The sequence below is a fragment of the Ischnura elegans genome, chromosome 8 (assembly GCF_921293095.1).
Source record: "Ischnura elegans chromosome 8, ioIscEleg1.1, whole genome shotgun sequence".
Taxonomy (NCBI): domain Eukaryota; kingdom Metazoa; phylum Arthropoda; class Insecta; order Odonata; family Coenagrionidae; genus Ischnura; species Ischnura elegans.
This window is the reverse complement of record NC_060253.1, coordinates 47,734,376-47,750,950: the sequence shown is the minus strand read 5'-3', so window position 1 is coordinate 47,750,950 and position 16,575 is coordinate 47,734,376. Positions and strand designations below refer to the sequence as shown.

The 16,575-nt window shown below is 38.7% G+C and overlaps 1 protein-coding gene across 1 annotated transcript; it reads right to left on the bottom strand.

The window, feature by feature from the left end:
- Positions 1-1,578: 1,578 nt before the first annotated feature.
- Positions 1,579-15,602, bottom strand: LOC124163826 (proteasome subunit alpha type-2). The gene is made up of 6 exons (XM_046540926.1): positions 15,513-15,602; positions 15,305-15,381; positions 15,093-15,206; positions 11,328-11,469; positions 2,704-2,859; positions 1,579-1,914 (listed from the first exon to the last, which is right to left on the bottom strand). The coding sequence occupies exons 1-6, from the start codon at positions 15,551-15,553 to the stop codon at positions 1,740-1,742; spliced, it is 705 nt and encodes a 234-aa protein (XP_046396882.1). The 5' UTR covers positions 15,554-15,602; the 3' UTR covers positions 1,579-1,739.
- Between the last annotated feature and the right edge of the window lie 973 nt (positions 15,603-16,575).

The following is a 16,575-nucleotide window of genomic DNA, read 5'->3' as shown; positions in this document are numbered from 1 at the left end:
CCTTAAAGTGAAAATCTTTTTGGCACTACGCATACCACTCTACAGTATGAGTGTTGTAATGGTTCAAACACCATTATGCTATGCCACCTTAATCGGCGCGTTCGTTTCCCTACCCGCTCTATGCTGATAACCTTTCCCACCCCCTAGACCACGGCCCGTGAAGGAAAGTGTGTGTGCGTAATGGGAATGAATGCAGAATACATAAGGTTGTGTGTGTTTGGAGGACGGGAACTCGGATTTTTTCCCGTTGAATAACGTGTTCCCCCTCCCCTTTGTGTTACCTCACCCCAAGACAGGGGAATATAAAAGGTTGTGCGTGTTTCTAAAAAAGGTAGATTGATTTGAATGTTGGAAGAAGCCTATGCCCAAGTCAGGTGCGATGAAAACCTAGACAAGGCAGTGAAGAAGAGGGGCGGATCAACCCAGCATCGGGTTGATTTTTTAAGATAAGGTCTGAAATAAGAGACCCCCCCCCTTTCCGGAGTCGGAAGGAATGAGTTTGCTAGATCACACCTGGTCTAACCACGGACAACCGTCAAGTAAGATCGTAACCATTTCCCCCCCCCCCCCCCCACAAGCCCCTTCTTTTCACCTGCCCGATTTCAAGACAGACAGTCATGAAATACGTCAGTTATCCAGTGGAAGTGAATGTTGATTACCAAATTCAAAATTAACACTCATGGGATGGACTATTATTTACCTCCCCAACATTACATAACTAAAGCAAATTGTATCATTAATTGCGTGTTAACAATCAAGCTATTTTGTTGTTATTGTTTTCATTTCAATTCTATCATCTCGCAAATCAGTTTATATTGTTGTATCTTCTCATTGATGTCTCATAAATTGTTTTCATCCACTCATACGTCATTAGTTCATAAGAGGGTTATTTTTTATGCTATGCTATTATTTAAATTATACTTTGGTTGAATGAAAGTTTTGAGTAAGTGTTTTTTCAATTTCTTCATGGGTCACCTCAAATATCCCTAGCCGTTCCTTTTGTCCCAGTAATTTTCCTTTTTGAATTCCTTGTGTAGGATGGCATAAGCATCAGAACGTTACCCTTTAGGTCAGATTGGAGACCTCCCACCCGCAATTATCTCTTAGGAAAGGGAATATTTTCATTTATTGTCAATTGTACGATGGGAGTGACATAGGTTTGTCCCATAGATCTTCTGCGAGAGGGATCATTGCAGATTTTGATATTTTTTTGTTTTGTGAGACATCTTCCCCCGGTTCAATCTAAATATCCGGGCCAGCCACGGGTGGGATGCAACAGTATGTATGTGACGTTTACCTCGATTCAACAGGTTTATGAACCAGCACTTCCCATATGTCATAGGTTTAAATGTCCATAATATCTGTTAAGAGTTATTTCGCTTCTTCAAGAAAATACAGAGAATGATAGTAAAAGGTGCTATAAATTAAAATTGGCAAGGAAATCTAGGAAAGAATTGCGAATCTGGGTTTTCAAAATTCAGGAAGATTGATATTTTCAACCTCACAATATATGATGCAAACATGAAATGGACAAGGAACTTAATACCACACTTAAAAATTCCACTCGGAAGACTTGAGTAATTTTTAGAACCAACTTTTAATATCACTCGATGTTAAAAAATGCAAAACAGAAATTACACTTATGTTCATGCACCACCAACTGCTGAGATATAAACCACAACTCTTTTAATGCATCAAAATCCTTCAAGCGACAGGGTGGATAGTGTGAGGACATGGATTCAAGGAATGTTGGCCAGGTAGTCCTTAATGTTGGAGGGACTCAGTTTCCGAAAGCCCTTCTCATCACAGATCCCAACTTCAATGTTGTCTGCGGTCATCTGCCCCTCAAAGCCTTCCTTAAGAGTAAGAATGGCAGTGTGCACCGCATCATCTAGCTCCAGATCTTCATTGTACCTGCGGAAAGAAGGGGGCATCAGGTATGCACAAAAACTATTTTACCTTCTTCAGGACAAACAGTAAACCACCCAAAATGAGCCTTGTTTGAGCACCTGCAGGTGCACTTAACATTATTTTGTATATAGTCACAAAGGTAAATTGAGCATAAAACCATCAAAAACCAGGATAATTGAATTCTCAATCTACAATGGGAACTCGATAAAATGATTTCTCACAGTGCCCAAATAAACCCTCACCATGGTAAATTATTGTCTTATCAGGAGTGAAGCAAATGATGTCCAAGAAAATGCCAACACCTTTTTAGGAATAGGGTTGGTAAGCAGGTGAAAATACTTTCATAAATGGGGCTTATAATATCCCTGATAAATGAGAGCAACGTTCTTCAAATAAATTATTGATGATGACTACTATTTTACACTCTACCACTTTTGCATCATATTTCAATTTGATGCCTGCTATCGACTAACTTTACAAAAGTTTACACTCTCCAATCAATACTCACTCTAATTCCACATACTTATAATACTTCCTTTGAATACATATTGAGAAAAAAATGTCAGATATTCGTATTGTAACAATAGACGATTGAAGTTTTGAAATCTTTTTGAGATCTTTTGAAATGAACTGTAAAAATAGATAACAATGAATTCAGCAAACTATACAGTATGATAGTAGCTAGCTGGCACCAAAAATTATAGCAGTCCTGATTAACTGGCAATTGCCAACCATTGGTCCCATACGAGGAGACCAATCCAAGTCAAAAGGAACCTTGCTCACAGAACTCACCTCTTTTCCAGGAATGTCTTTCCATTGATGAAGTTCTTGCCCATTGCGGTCGCTTTCCATGCGAAGTAGGCTCCTGAGGGGTCACACTGGAAGAGGTAAGGACGGCCATAGTCCCAGCCGCAAATCAACAGTGACACTCCAAATGGACGTACACCCCTGCAAGTCATATAGAATGCATCATTAGCTTACACAATCTCCAATTTCCAGCAAGGTACAGTCATCCCAACTCTCCGAAGCACAGCATAACATCATAAATGGACTATTGAGGATAATAGTTTCAACAAACAAAAACTGACAAACAAACAAACGACTAAAATCAGTTTCATTTCTCAAGGCATGTTATATGTAGGACCAATTCACAACATCTGAAATCCAAACATCCCACTTTGTCATCACCTTTTTTTCCACACCAGCTCATACAAAATATGTACCTGCGGTTTGACATAATCATTAAGTTATGTTCACTTCCTTGAAATGTGTGGAAAATATTAATTTCCATCAATTTCTCCAAGACAAAAGAATGTGGAAACATGGGAAGAAATATTGGCTGGATTTAAATGGATCATTTCAAGGGCATTCAATGATGAATATCAAACATGCCACCATTCTGGTAATCACTGCATATTATACTCGCACTCAAGGTACCAGAGTTTCACCTCCACTTGAAAATACAAAATAGAGATGTGTTTGAACTTCTCTCACCTTGGATTCACCCTAAAAGAAAACATGCCATCAGAAACAATACTGATTTTTTTACAATGATAATAGCAGCACAAACTCTGCCACCATTCTTTTTTCCCTTAGTAGAGTGCATAAATGAATAGGACAGATTAGGCTGAAATTAAGTCATTTAGGGAATTAATTCATGCTCCTAAGATGCTAATCTTGGAAAGTTACTAGTCAATCAACATCTCTCTGCTATATCAAAAATTGCTTAGAAAACACTATTTCTCTGTCTAAAACAGATATAAATCTTTAAGAGCACAAGAATTTATAAAGGAACCCCATTCATCCCCATGGTGCACATCAGGGCTTCCACCTGGGATTCCCAAGGGCCACTTTAGAACAATATGGACTGCTATAGTGCTCTCAGAGTCTCTGTGCACTAAAGAGTTTCGCCGAGCCCACTTGCCCATGGTAGAGGAACTCTGATTGGCAGTCAGCGACCAATCCTGTTTACCGGTTCTTGACTCAGTGCATGCCGGGTACAAACCTTCAAAAGTGGCAATGCAAAAGAATTGCCGAAAGCCAACCGTTAACACAGAAATTCTGTGGACGAGTAACTACAATAGATATCGAGTCTAAAGTTACCGTAATTGCAATATTCATCGTTGGGGGTTACGAAGGTTATCCCCATTGGCACGCCTCAATAATTACGCAAACTAATTAAAACAAACCTCAAAACTTCTTCACCGACCTATCAAAAAATTTGATAATACAGTAGATTCCGGTTAATTGGGACACATCGGGACAGGCACACTTTGCCCCAATTAAGCGGCTGCCCCAATTAAGCGAACTATCCCATACATGTTCATAAACAAACTTTGAAATGATAGAAAGAAGACTAAAGAATGGTTATAATGCAAACAATGTTTATTAAACTATTAATTTGTTTAATAAATCAGCGAGATTAGTTAATTTATTAACATTTTTAAGAATGATAGTAATCTTAGTTGAAAATATTTTTCACAGTCTCAGGCGATGCTGGATGAAAGTCATTTATTAACTTCTATTTAAGACAAATTCACGGTTAATTAGTTAATAATATGTGATTCCATAAATTCCTAAACATGCAAGTACTTTCATTTCAAATCGTATCTCCTCGCTCAAGGAATTTTTCTAATGTTCTCTGCAGCATTCTCGTCATCCTCGTCGTACGACCCAAGTCGGCACAGAAATCCAATGACGACCTTGGGCTATCTTCATTGCCTTTCACATGAAGAAGAGTCGCAAACCCTCAATGAACCTTCTTGCATCCAGAGTTATCACTTAGCTACGTTCAGGTGCGATTTCATCTCCATCACCATCCTCACCTTCAGCTTCAATGTTGCCTGTGTAATATGGTTTCAGCAATATCAAGTTCACAGTTTTCATTGGTCCAAATTGCAGTGAATATAATCGAGCTCTTCATGGCTTGTTATGTGGCACAGTTTTGAGTTGAATACATTTTCAGATTCTGCTGTAATGTTGTACACTGCACTGAAACTTTAGAAATCGCAATGAAAAAACAATGTTGAATTTTTTGACATTTGACATCGGGCCATCTTTTAGCCAGAAACAATATTGCTTGCTGAATGTTCACCTTTGAGCTTAGCGCGTTGGCGGTGGATGATGATATCAGAAGGTTATATTCTATAGATTCTAGAATATTATCTACTTATTTCCCACGGTAAAGTGTTCTCAAATTTTTTATGATCCCCATATCCATTGGTTGCTCTAAGGACGTTATGTTTCCAAGCAGAAATTCCAACTGATAATTTTTTAACACACATTTTGGCAATTAGCATGTGCCGTACAGTTTTCAAGTACAAGAGGAACCTTTCTTGATTTCCATGCTAATTCTATATCCCCACTGGTCAATCATTGCGTAAAGAGACTCACTGTCATCGCTACCTTGCTATTGGCTTGGCACTCTGATGGTAAACTGCTTATTCTTAACCCTTTAAAGCATTGAGGCTTAGCACTTTCCAGAATTGCCAGAAGAGTTTTTTGTCAGTTCCCGAAACATTTAAACAATACTAAACAGTGACGCGATTCATCGATTTTTTGAAGCCCTTTGGTCCTACATGACTGTAATAAGAAGAGCCATTTGGTGTTGCTCGGTATTACAGCCCCGTTTCATTGGCATTGTAAATGCCATCAGCACAAAAATTCAGGAGTAACTTGGGCAGTTTGTTCAATTTCCACTCCTCTGCACTCACGACATTAGCACTTTTTTCTCCGTTAGCTCTCTTGAATTTTATTTCGTTTTTGGTCTTCCATCGAGATGCCAACCATCTGTTGCCTTAAAATGGTCATGACCAAGTTTCAAAGCTAGTTCCTCCGACTTCTTATTTAATATTGGACCGCTTACACAAATCCCTCGATTGCTTACAATGGAATACCATTGATCAAAAGCGTCCTCAACATCTGGATCCTTACGTTGACGCTTGCGTTTCATAGACGATGCTTGCTTTCCTTTTTGACTCCATTCCTCTCTTAGTTTAACCTGTTGCTTCAATAACTGAGCTATCGTCAATTTTGGCCTCCCGGTAATCTCAGCCAAATGGAGATGACTGGATTGAGGATAATCTTTATTTCTGCCGCGTACCTATTGCAAATTTCAGCGAGTAAAAGGTCTTAACGTGGCATATTGTTCAAGAAATGGAGCGTCACTGAATCTCAGAACTAAAAAAATATCACTTATCCTAGGTTCACTTAGATCGTAGAGCACGAGATAAATCCCACCAAATATGCGCACCATTTAAACTGGTTTTAGACTGTTAGTTCACAGATGACTAGGTACAAGTGAAGAGAAAAGTATCTTTTGTGGATGCATAGACTACTGGGAGAGTGATGGGAAAAAGAGAAAGGAACGAAGAAACGTAATTTTCCAATAGTGACTACTCAGTTGTATAGAGGAAAAGGAATTAAAAGGATAGATTTCATGAGTAAGTTGAATTTTGTTCAAGATGCTGCAAACAAAAAGCTCTTTGTAAGCGAAATTGTTCGCCTCGTACCGTCTCCTATATTCAAAAACAGCCAGTAATTCCTAGAAATTGGCCCGTACTCGCTCTTACACCCTCACCACGGGTGTCATTAGTTCTTTCTAACTATCCCGGGCTCATTCTATTACCTATAGCCTGCCACAGGAGTCCTCTCCTCTTGAACACATCACTACGTTGAATGAGGTTTCATGGTCGGGGAACGGAATCCGATTCCTCACACGGATGATATAAGAACAAGAGTTTTAAGATTAAGGCAAGAATAGGTACACTTGAGAAAAATACGACTAAATTAAAGAAGGAGAATATAAAAAACAGTATTCTGATACGAAAAAATTTTAATTTCGTCGCGAGCATAGAGTCAATGTCGCCGACTCATGGCCCAATAAAGCGGCATGCTGTCCCAATTAAGCGGAGAAAACTCTGGGATATTCTTCAATTGGATTCGGTTCTTCAAGATTTGCCCCAATTAAGCGGCTGCCCCAAGTAACCGGTGGACCCATTAACCGGAATCTACTGTACCAGCTGAATTTCGGCACCGGAAAAAGAATTAACCGCACAAGAGTCAATTCTAATGATAAGGCTAGCTAAAAGTTACACGGTTAAGATAAGAAAAATTGTACTCTAGCATAATATTTTATCAAGTCAATTCCGCCACATGTCTCTCTGATTTAGGTGGTTCGGATTTTAATGAAAGCAGCATTATTGTTCAGGGAAGATATCTTGCAGATATTTTCTGATACACACAGCTCTAGTTTTCAGTCTTCGTCACACATTATATCACTTGATTCATCAACAAGGGGAATATTAAACCTCAACAGAGGGTGTGTAAATTGATTCCAAGGATTTTATAGTGCTTATTACTCAGCACTTCATCTAAACACAGTCCTTCAAAATCTACAACGGAATTGTCACTCAAGAGTATCAGGGTGAGTTGCCTTCACTATCTCCCTGCAAATGCATTGGTAAATGCTAATAACGTGTTTCCTAAGCTATGCAGAAAATTTCTTAAACAAGCAAACACCAGAGAATAACACAAGACCACTAAAGATGAGATTTGCTCCATAGATTTCAATGGACTGACACCAGCAATGGTTTAGCTGTAGCTCATCTTCCGAAGGCCCAGAAAGCTCATTAAAAGTTTTTGTGGTAACCCAAAACTCTATTGAATAAAAAAATGACCTCGAAAGAGGACTGGTTGGTTTCCGAAAACTAGGGTCAGAACGGATTATCTTCATTTTGAAGCCCTTGTGTGGCACCCCATAGCCTTCGTTCACAGTCATACGCTAATATGTTTAGGCTTCATGCCCACAGCAGCTGAAAATACCTGCTAATGGGTTTTTCCCAGAATTTGAAGTGCTGGAGATTCATGCAACAATGGAATAAGGCCACTTCTCAGAAGAATTATATTTGTGGTGGTACTACGGCTACAAAAAATTGCCATGGTAGAATTTCTGTTGTATGGATTTTCCTTCAAAACCCTAACTTCAGACCATTTAGCAGTGGAATGCATGTATTCGAACCAGTCTTGAAAGTTTATAATCAATGAACCTCAGGTGAAAATAAATAGTGATAGGAAAATGTAAAAGAAGTTCATTTTGGTATTGTGAGCTACATCCGTTTTAGAACTTCATAGGATTTGGAAATGAGTATTTATTTAATAGCTATAATTACAATTTATACAACCAAAAATACGGTTACCATTACCAATAAAAAAAAGGGAAATTACAAGGGCAATTTTTTTTCAACCTCCCCTAGCTCAGCAAAAACAACATACACCCATGTCTCGCATAGCGCAATTTCGATATAGCGCAAATTCGTTCCTCGGGGAAACATTGCAACGCAGTGTAGCCTAATCAAAAATTTTAAACGCTCTCGTGATAAAACGTGAACTTGCGCTAAGTACACACGTAATTTCTATCAATTTACGCATATTAATATTATTTCTTGCCTCAAATCTTCTTTTTTGTTTATATATTAATCGAAATTCATTGCTGTGCAATTGCCAAAAGTATTACTCGTCACTGGGTCCAGATAGCCGGCCTACCGAAGATTTATCTCGTCTCCTTAACAGAAAGATAATAAATAATTTAGATCGTTAATTAAGTGTGGGGCTAGTGGAAATGAGTTTTTTTTCAGCAATATGGTTTGAGACGTATTTTTGCCGTCGTAGGTTACCGGGCGATTGACTTCCAGGTAGAGGGTCTACGCTAAAGCCTTCAAGGTCATCGGTATTCACGGGGGAGAAATGGAGCGGTGGCCGAGTTGCGCATGAATAGCATCAACACATAAAAGGGTCCGCTATAGAGTCTCAAACACAATGGCTTCGTTCCCTCCCCGCAGTCATAGGCCTTCTGCGTCTCAGGAATACAGTTCAGCAGAAGGTGATTTAGATAGAGCCATACAGAGTAAAAACCAAGAGAATATGGCAAAAAATAGGAATGCGTGTAGAAAAATCAAGAATTTATCAAGAAAAACCATAAACCTAGAAGAGGACTTGAGAGAGGTCAATTGCTTTGAAAATGGAGAGCGTCAAAGCGATATTGCGCAGAAGTTTAAACTCACGATGCCTTATTCTGAATAAAGACGAAGCTAAAATATCAGTGACCTCAGCCGCACCAACTTCAACCAAGCGGTCTACACATACGGAAAGTTCATGGTGAATCAGTACAAAAAGACGAGAGTGGTAATCGCTCCGAGACATTTAGTGAAAGCGGTTGGTTCCAGAATTTAAACGGCAAGCAGGTATTTTCAGTGCGGCGATATCAGGTGAATCTGCAAGTGTTGATAGCCCAGCCACCACAACATTTTCTGATGAACTCCAAGCTGTTATTGAAAGTGGCTCCTATCCCCCTCAACTAGATCTAGTGTTGACGAGACGATATTCTTTTGGAAAAGAATGCATTTTCGTTCATTCATTTTCAGGGAAGGAAAACCTGGGTCAGGTTTCAAGGCATTTAAAGACTGTTTCACGTAGCTGCTAATGACTCGGAGGACTTCAAATTAAAATGATTTATCATTCATAAACTTCGCTAGCTATGAAATGGCATTTAAAGTAGCATTTTCCTGTCATTTCGATGAGCTACAAAAGGGCCTGGGTGACACAACAGTTGTTTTTAGACTACATAGTTTGAAAAATCGTCAACTGCCGGCAACGCATTACGATCCCCTGAGATAGCAGATGTTAGCCCACCCGCACGACAGGATGGAATTTCGAAAGCACGTAAGAATTTTTTTTAACGTGAATAAAAGTCTTTGAATGCGTGAATACTATCTTTAAAGATGTTTTAAACTATAAATATTTATAGAAATAATGTTTTCTAAGGCTTTTTATGGGAATATAGATGTTTTAGTGGAAATTCAATACCAAAGACCTATGCTACCAGGAACGCATCCCTATCTTCCCTATGTTAAAACGCTCTCGTATAACGCAAATTCGTATAGCGCAAAGAGCCCAAGGAACACATCCCTTGCGCTTTACGAGACATGGGTGTACAAGTGACAGGCCGGTACTGCGCAGATAGGGTACCTGTGCATCCTCCGTGCCACATGCTCAAGTCATTTCTGATCGTAAGTCGTAAGTTTAAGATTTGTGGCAATCTCATCAAGTAAAATGCATCAACTTGATTCTCCCGGCAAGTGTGCACTGCGGAGCAATAGCCAAAAAACTCGCCGAATGGCTTCAGAATTGACAATTGACCTTTATGTCGATGAAAGAGAACTTTTTTATGCAATGTGGCTACGGATGAGACAGATTAAAGGCAGCACTTAAAAATCATAGCAAAAATTGCAACCATAGATGCACCAAAAATCACCAGTCAAACAAAGAAAATTCAGGCAATACTTCCAATAATCGAATAGGTTATGCTACCATGTTTTTTTTTTTCAAAAAGGTGCATTGCTAATGGGTTTCATTTCACTGGTGACAACGCTAATGCAGTTGCTTGCTGTGAAACATTATGCCCATTCCCATTCAAAACAAAAGAAGAGACATGCTGACTTCTGGAAGTGTTCTGATCCATGACAATGCCCATCATCTCAGTGCTGATTCTGCCCAACTGCTCCTTGAGCAATTTTGATGGGAAATTTTCAATCACCTGCCTCACAATGCCAACCTTATGCCATGTGATTTCCATCTTTATGCTTATAATAAGATGTGGCTACTAGGGACACATTTTCAACAGGCAATGAGCTTCAGGAGTTAGGAAAAATTCATTGGAAGTCATTGTTGGCAACATCCTATGAAGAAGGTATAATAAAGCTTGTCCACAGCCTTGACCAATTCCTAAATCGCCAAGGCTATTATGTTGAAAGGACACAAGTCAATACTAAGCCATAAAATAATTTTTAATTAATCATTCCATCTTTTGTTCATGGCCCTTTGGAGCTTGAAAAAAATACTGCCCTCCTAAATACTGCAATAGATTTATCGAATGGCTTTGAAATTCAATTTGGTACCACACTTAGTTCACTTTAAATGATTATAATATGAGTGATAAGCCGTCTTCACTGAATTTAATATAGCTCTATGAATTCTAACTAGACAAAAACTAGCCTGCCATAATTTTACAAGGTATCCAACATATTATCCTCTCATTCCAGGCACATGACCACATTTTCCAACATCAATTAATAATCCACCAAATATCTAGTGATGTATCTCCCACACCATTAAGCTTTTACATTAACTTTTATGAACAACCATACTTTCAGAAGAAGCTGCAAACCTAGACTGAGTCATCTGCAAGAGCATCAAGTCTTCAAGATACAAAATTAATTCCTAAGTTCCAAGCTAACAATATTTCCTCTACAAATTTGAGTATTTTAAGGACAAACAATGTCAAATAATTCATTAATATCATCCACATTCTATTTTTATAAAATGACTAATACCTCTTAACACCCAGACAAGTCACTCACCCTGATTGCGTATATTCCTGCATCACTGTGGCGACTCTTTGCACAAGCTGTGCAGTTGGTATGGGCTCCTGGTACACCAAATAATACTGCTGTGCCATCTTTCTCGCCCTCTTCACAAGAAGCCTGTAGTCAGGACCCATGCCTAAACATCAAACCAACAACCATTATAACAATTGCCCATTATAATTGTAGCAATTACTAGCCGAGCACCTTACAATGTGAGAGGAAGGAAAAGTGAATTTGCTCAAGGAACAACTTCAACATTGGATCTTTAAATGCAACATAAATATACATTATTTCTTCATTCTGTCATTACCACTCATATATAATCTGGGTTATGGAAACAATTGAACATAATTTGCCCAAAAGAAAAGGAAATATAAGCCAGCTTCTGAACTCATCATCCCTCTCCCTGAAAACCTTTTCATTCTACAAACAATACTAGGGTTGGTATTCAGTTCATAACCATTTTAGTGCAAAAACTGAATATTCTCAACAGGAATGCAAAGTTTAGTAGATAAACGAAATTTAATATGAAATGGATCAGAATTAAATCGATGCTATTAAAAATGCAATAATCAAGAAAGTGAGAGACAATTAAACACACTCAAATGAACCAGTTTCAAGTGACCTTTTGCTACTGCAATACTAGTGCACAAACTATGATAAAATGTATTCTCCAGGCTACCCAAGCAGTACATTGTGATGGTCGCATACAAGGTTTTACAGTGAAAAATACAACAGTTTGTGTCAAAGGAATGTTTTCACTCCTAGTGATCATTGCCACAAGTTTCTCAGAGTACAGTGACTATGAAATGTTCAGTTGATGAAAACCACCAATCCCTCACAATGCACAATATTTATTTATTTATCACATCCCCCGTAAACAGCACATAACGGCCTTTTACAAGGAGGGTTTCCAATATTAACAAAGTCCAACACAAACACCCATGCCCTGGATAGGGATCACCTACCCAGGCGGGATTCGAACCCACGACCTACGGTTTGGCAGGCGAGGACTTTACCCCTCCGCCACCGAGGCCGGCAATATGAACCTTTCAAGATCAAACATAAACAGCTATAATAGTCACCATCCTGAGCTTTTTCAAATGTGGTTAAATTTGACCTTTGATTACCCAGAAAAGCAGAATTTCTCAATTCATGTCAATTTCACATAATTAGCACATTAATGGTCGGGCACATGCTGTAAAAAAAATGGATTTCGATTTATTTGATGAAGGAGAAATGAATACAGAAGAAAGATAATATTGCATTTACTTGCATATTCTGCAAACCCCTATTTTTCATCAGGCTCGTGAGGAAATATTATTTTTATCAAAGAATTAAACAAATGTATGCAAAAGAGGCGACCAATTATGTGCTAAGCATTGCTACAGGTTCATGATACCATAACAAACTTTAATGCGATTTTGAAAAATCTTCAGGAGCCACAGCCCCTCGCCTCAGCTTTCAGGATAGAATGAAGACACAGATTTGAAAACACATCAGTCCTACAGTGTATTACTTATGTACAATCATTATATGCAAAGTAGTTTATTGTGTGATGTTTCCGACACAGGTTTTCCGCAAGTACTGTAGTATACTCAGACATTGATAAACAATGACGATTATTTCCAATAAGATCAAAATATTCCACCAATTTGCTACCACACTTAATAATTCACATTGATAAGTTCACTAAATCAAAACTTGAGAAATAGGAAACAAACGATAGGAATCTGAGGAAAAATGGTTTGCGGCCTGGAGGTTTCTATTGTGATTGTAAGCCACGCACCCCCCTTTTACAACCAATATTTCCAGAAAAAAGGTGCACTGCTTACAACAGAATTTAAGGCATGAAGAAATGGAAAAGGTTTCAGAAGGGGAGAGGTATATGGAATGCACACCAAAATAAAGCCACTATCAGGATCATAAAGAGGACAAACAATAATGAAAAATTTAAGTTTCGGGTGAACGGATATTAACAGGAAAAGGTTCAAAATATGGGGAACGAATATGTGTAGGATATAGGTTCGAAGATTTTTGCGGCGTTGATTAGATGATCTTTCCATTCTATTCGGGTTTTCACCGTGTTCGTTGTGTTTTAGTGACAACGGTTTCCTTCGACCTGAAGATGCTGACTGCAATGTCAGCAAAACCAGCAGCAGGAACATGACAGAGATATACAACATTATGAAATGCAATGAGTGATGATGATGAGACTGGGGATCCTAGATGTGGAAATCATGAGGTGCCTTAGGGATATGAAGGCTAGGGAAGCCAAGGACTAGGATGCAGAGTGAGCTTTTGAAGAATTTTGAGAAGGCTGCAAGGAGGGTTTTTTTTTTAAACTATACATGAGAGCTACTAGTGCGTAAGCCTTCATGGTTAGGAAAGAGCTGACCTTTACATAAGATTTAAAAAGAATGAGTGTGAACTGGAGTGTAACACTTGGTGCAGAGACAAGTACACTGAGAAAAGAGGAAGAGACAACACTGGAGACACTCAAAATATTGGTGAGAATGAGAGTACAGAAGGATAAGTGGTCCGAGAAGAAGAGCAATAATGAAGTTCTGAGCATTTAGTGAGGATACATATGTGTTTTAAGTTTACTGGACTAGCCACAGTGAAAACTTTACAGAGTCACCCAAAAGGTGATCCCATCCTGGTCTAGGGGAATGAATTTTTCTCTGACAAATTTTCGCACATGGAAACAGATGGTTTAGAGGACTAAGTGAGGAAGTTGTGCTCAAAGGATTAGAGTTACATAAGCAGGAAAGGGGTAGGAAGGGAATAGGATTTAAACATAGAATGAAAGGGAAAGTGCATAGCTGGAAATTGATAGATGAAGTTTAATTCAAGAAAGAGGAAAAATTGAAGTAGCTAAATAGTGAAATGAACTGGATGTAAACGTAGCTTGGCCTCAAAGATAGCACTAACAAAAATAATCGGGATATAAAAATGAATGAAAGGAGTTTTCACACTATTAAACCACTGGAAATGAACAATACATAAAGTACAGAAAGCAAATATGCTGGCTTTGAAATAAAGCCACCATCAACGACTTATGCCAATGGATAACTATCAATGAGCTCCCCTATGATTATATAAAATTGTGGAGCTCATAATTACGTCAATTACTATCCATTAAAACATAATACAATACACCTAATTACCCACCCAATGATTCAACCTTAACAGAGACTGTCCATTATATTTTTTTTATAAACAAAGAGACTGATTGAATCTGTCAATCGATCAACCATCTAACTATAACTTTTTGACTCATTCCCCAAAACTCCCTCTCCCACCCTCCTCTATTCACTCTTTCAAACCCTTACCAATTCAAATCAACTCTTTCATCAATAAATAGGGTGTGAAGATGCCCAAAACTCTTAAACGATGTAGAAATTTAAAAAAATTGTCACAAATTAATTATCCGTTAGAACTTTATCCTCTGTAAGGATGAATAATCAAAATACTACTGGAGAAGTCATACTTTTAATCCCACTCGTACCCACTGTAGAAATTCGTGAATGCATCAATAATTCACGAAGCGTATCCCTTTCTCTCGTGGCTATAGACAGTAAGTGAAAGGAGCTCAAAGGCCACTTAAGTAATACCCATCAATTGGAGTTAAAACCAGTACCATCAATCCACCACGCATTCCAGGTTTATATGAACAATTTTGTACACCATTCTATGATACTTAAGCAAAAATCAAAGGGTAATTGCACAATTACAGGATGATAATTAAACACTTACCGCTGTACACCATGCCAATGTGATTTGTGATCATTGCTACTTTGCTAACACTATGTTCCTCATAGAGAATTGATTTGTGCTTATTTTCCGTAGCCAGTACCACGCCATTTGATGCTAGGGAGAAAAGAACAGAATGAAATGAGGGTGGAAACTAGTTTGATACGGCTATCACAAATAAAAAAATGACAAAAATTGAAATTTGTAAATCCCACCTTTGATACCAACGGAAGGTGCACCTGCGGCAACAGCAGCTAAAGCATATTCAATCTGAACTAATTTGCCGGATGGGCTGAAAACATAAATTATTCGTCAAAATAAATGATTTCTATTGCAAAACACAAGCTAGCAACACAGATGGTCTCCTCCGCCATCAGAACTATTAAAAAAAGCATTAATTTTAGCATAACATCATGAAATTACCTGAAAGTTGTCAGCGAAAAACTGTACCTCTCGGAGGCCATGATTACCAAGCATTCAACAAAATTTGTCAGTCATTTACGTTAGTCAATTGTTAACGAATTTGATAACGATGCTCCCTGGTGGTAAACGCGCTGAGCTATAACATTGCCCGAGCGGGATTTTCAATTCGAATTATATGTGGATACGTTCGAGAGGGCGCTATCTATTACAAGACAATCGAAGAAAGACGATTTACGCGCATGAAATTTCTTAAAACAAATTCATCAGTTTGGCCGGTCGAAATTTTCGTATCGCATCGCGGAATCATGGCCGCTATCGGTTCTAATTTCGGGAGGGTATAGCGTGCAAAGTGACCCGACCATGCAAAATGGGAGTAGGCCTGCTTCTGTTACTTCAGAAAAAAATTGTACACATTAGGTATTTCTGAATACTGATTACAGCCTTAAGGAATTCGAATTTGAGGTTTTCACCGCAAAATTCTAAGACTTCCTCGTCCAGAGACTTCCATTCATTCCCACCCAAGCAGCGCCAATGCACGTATTGAACGCGCATTATGAGGGCTTATTGCCGCATTTTTTGTGGAAGCACATTGATTGTGCAAATACAAGGCAACAGCCACCATATCGGCATTTGCCTCACGTGGTTAGATGTTGTTTCATTTACTTAGGGGGACTTCACGAAATGTAAAGTGATAGATGAAGCTGAACTTTGATGAGGTCAGCAACCAGAGGCGCCAACTCCATGGGGCCTGAGGGGGCCCGAGCCCCCTCAATAATTCGTTATGGGTGTGAGGAAAAAATGTGTCAGGCTTGTCGATTTTCCCCGGAGTGTCCAGATATCGAGATTCGAGTTATCACGGTTCTAATGTTGATCATATGACTCTTCTATAATGCTTAAAAAACTTAAAACTCACTACATATAAAATTTCCTGGGGCAACATCCCCGGTTTGGGCCCCACAATATTTTTTGTGAGTCGGCATCCCGGTCAGCAACTCATGAAAGGTGGCTGGCAATTCTTGTAATTTAAATTTAACGAGGGAATTACTGAAAGGGAAAGATTTTA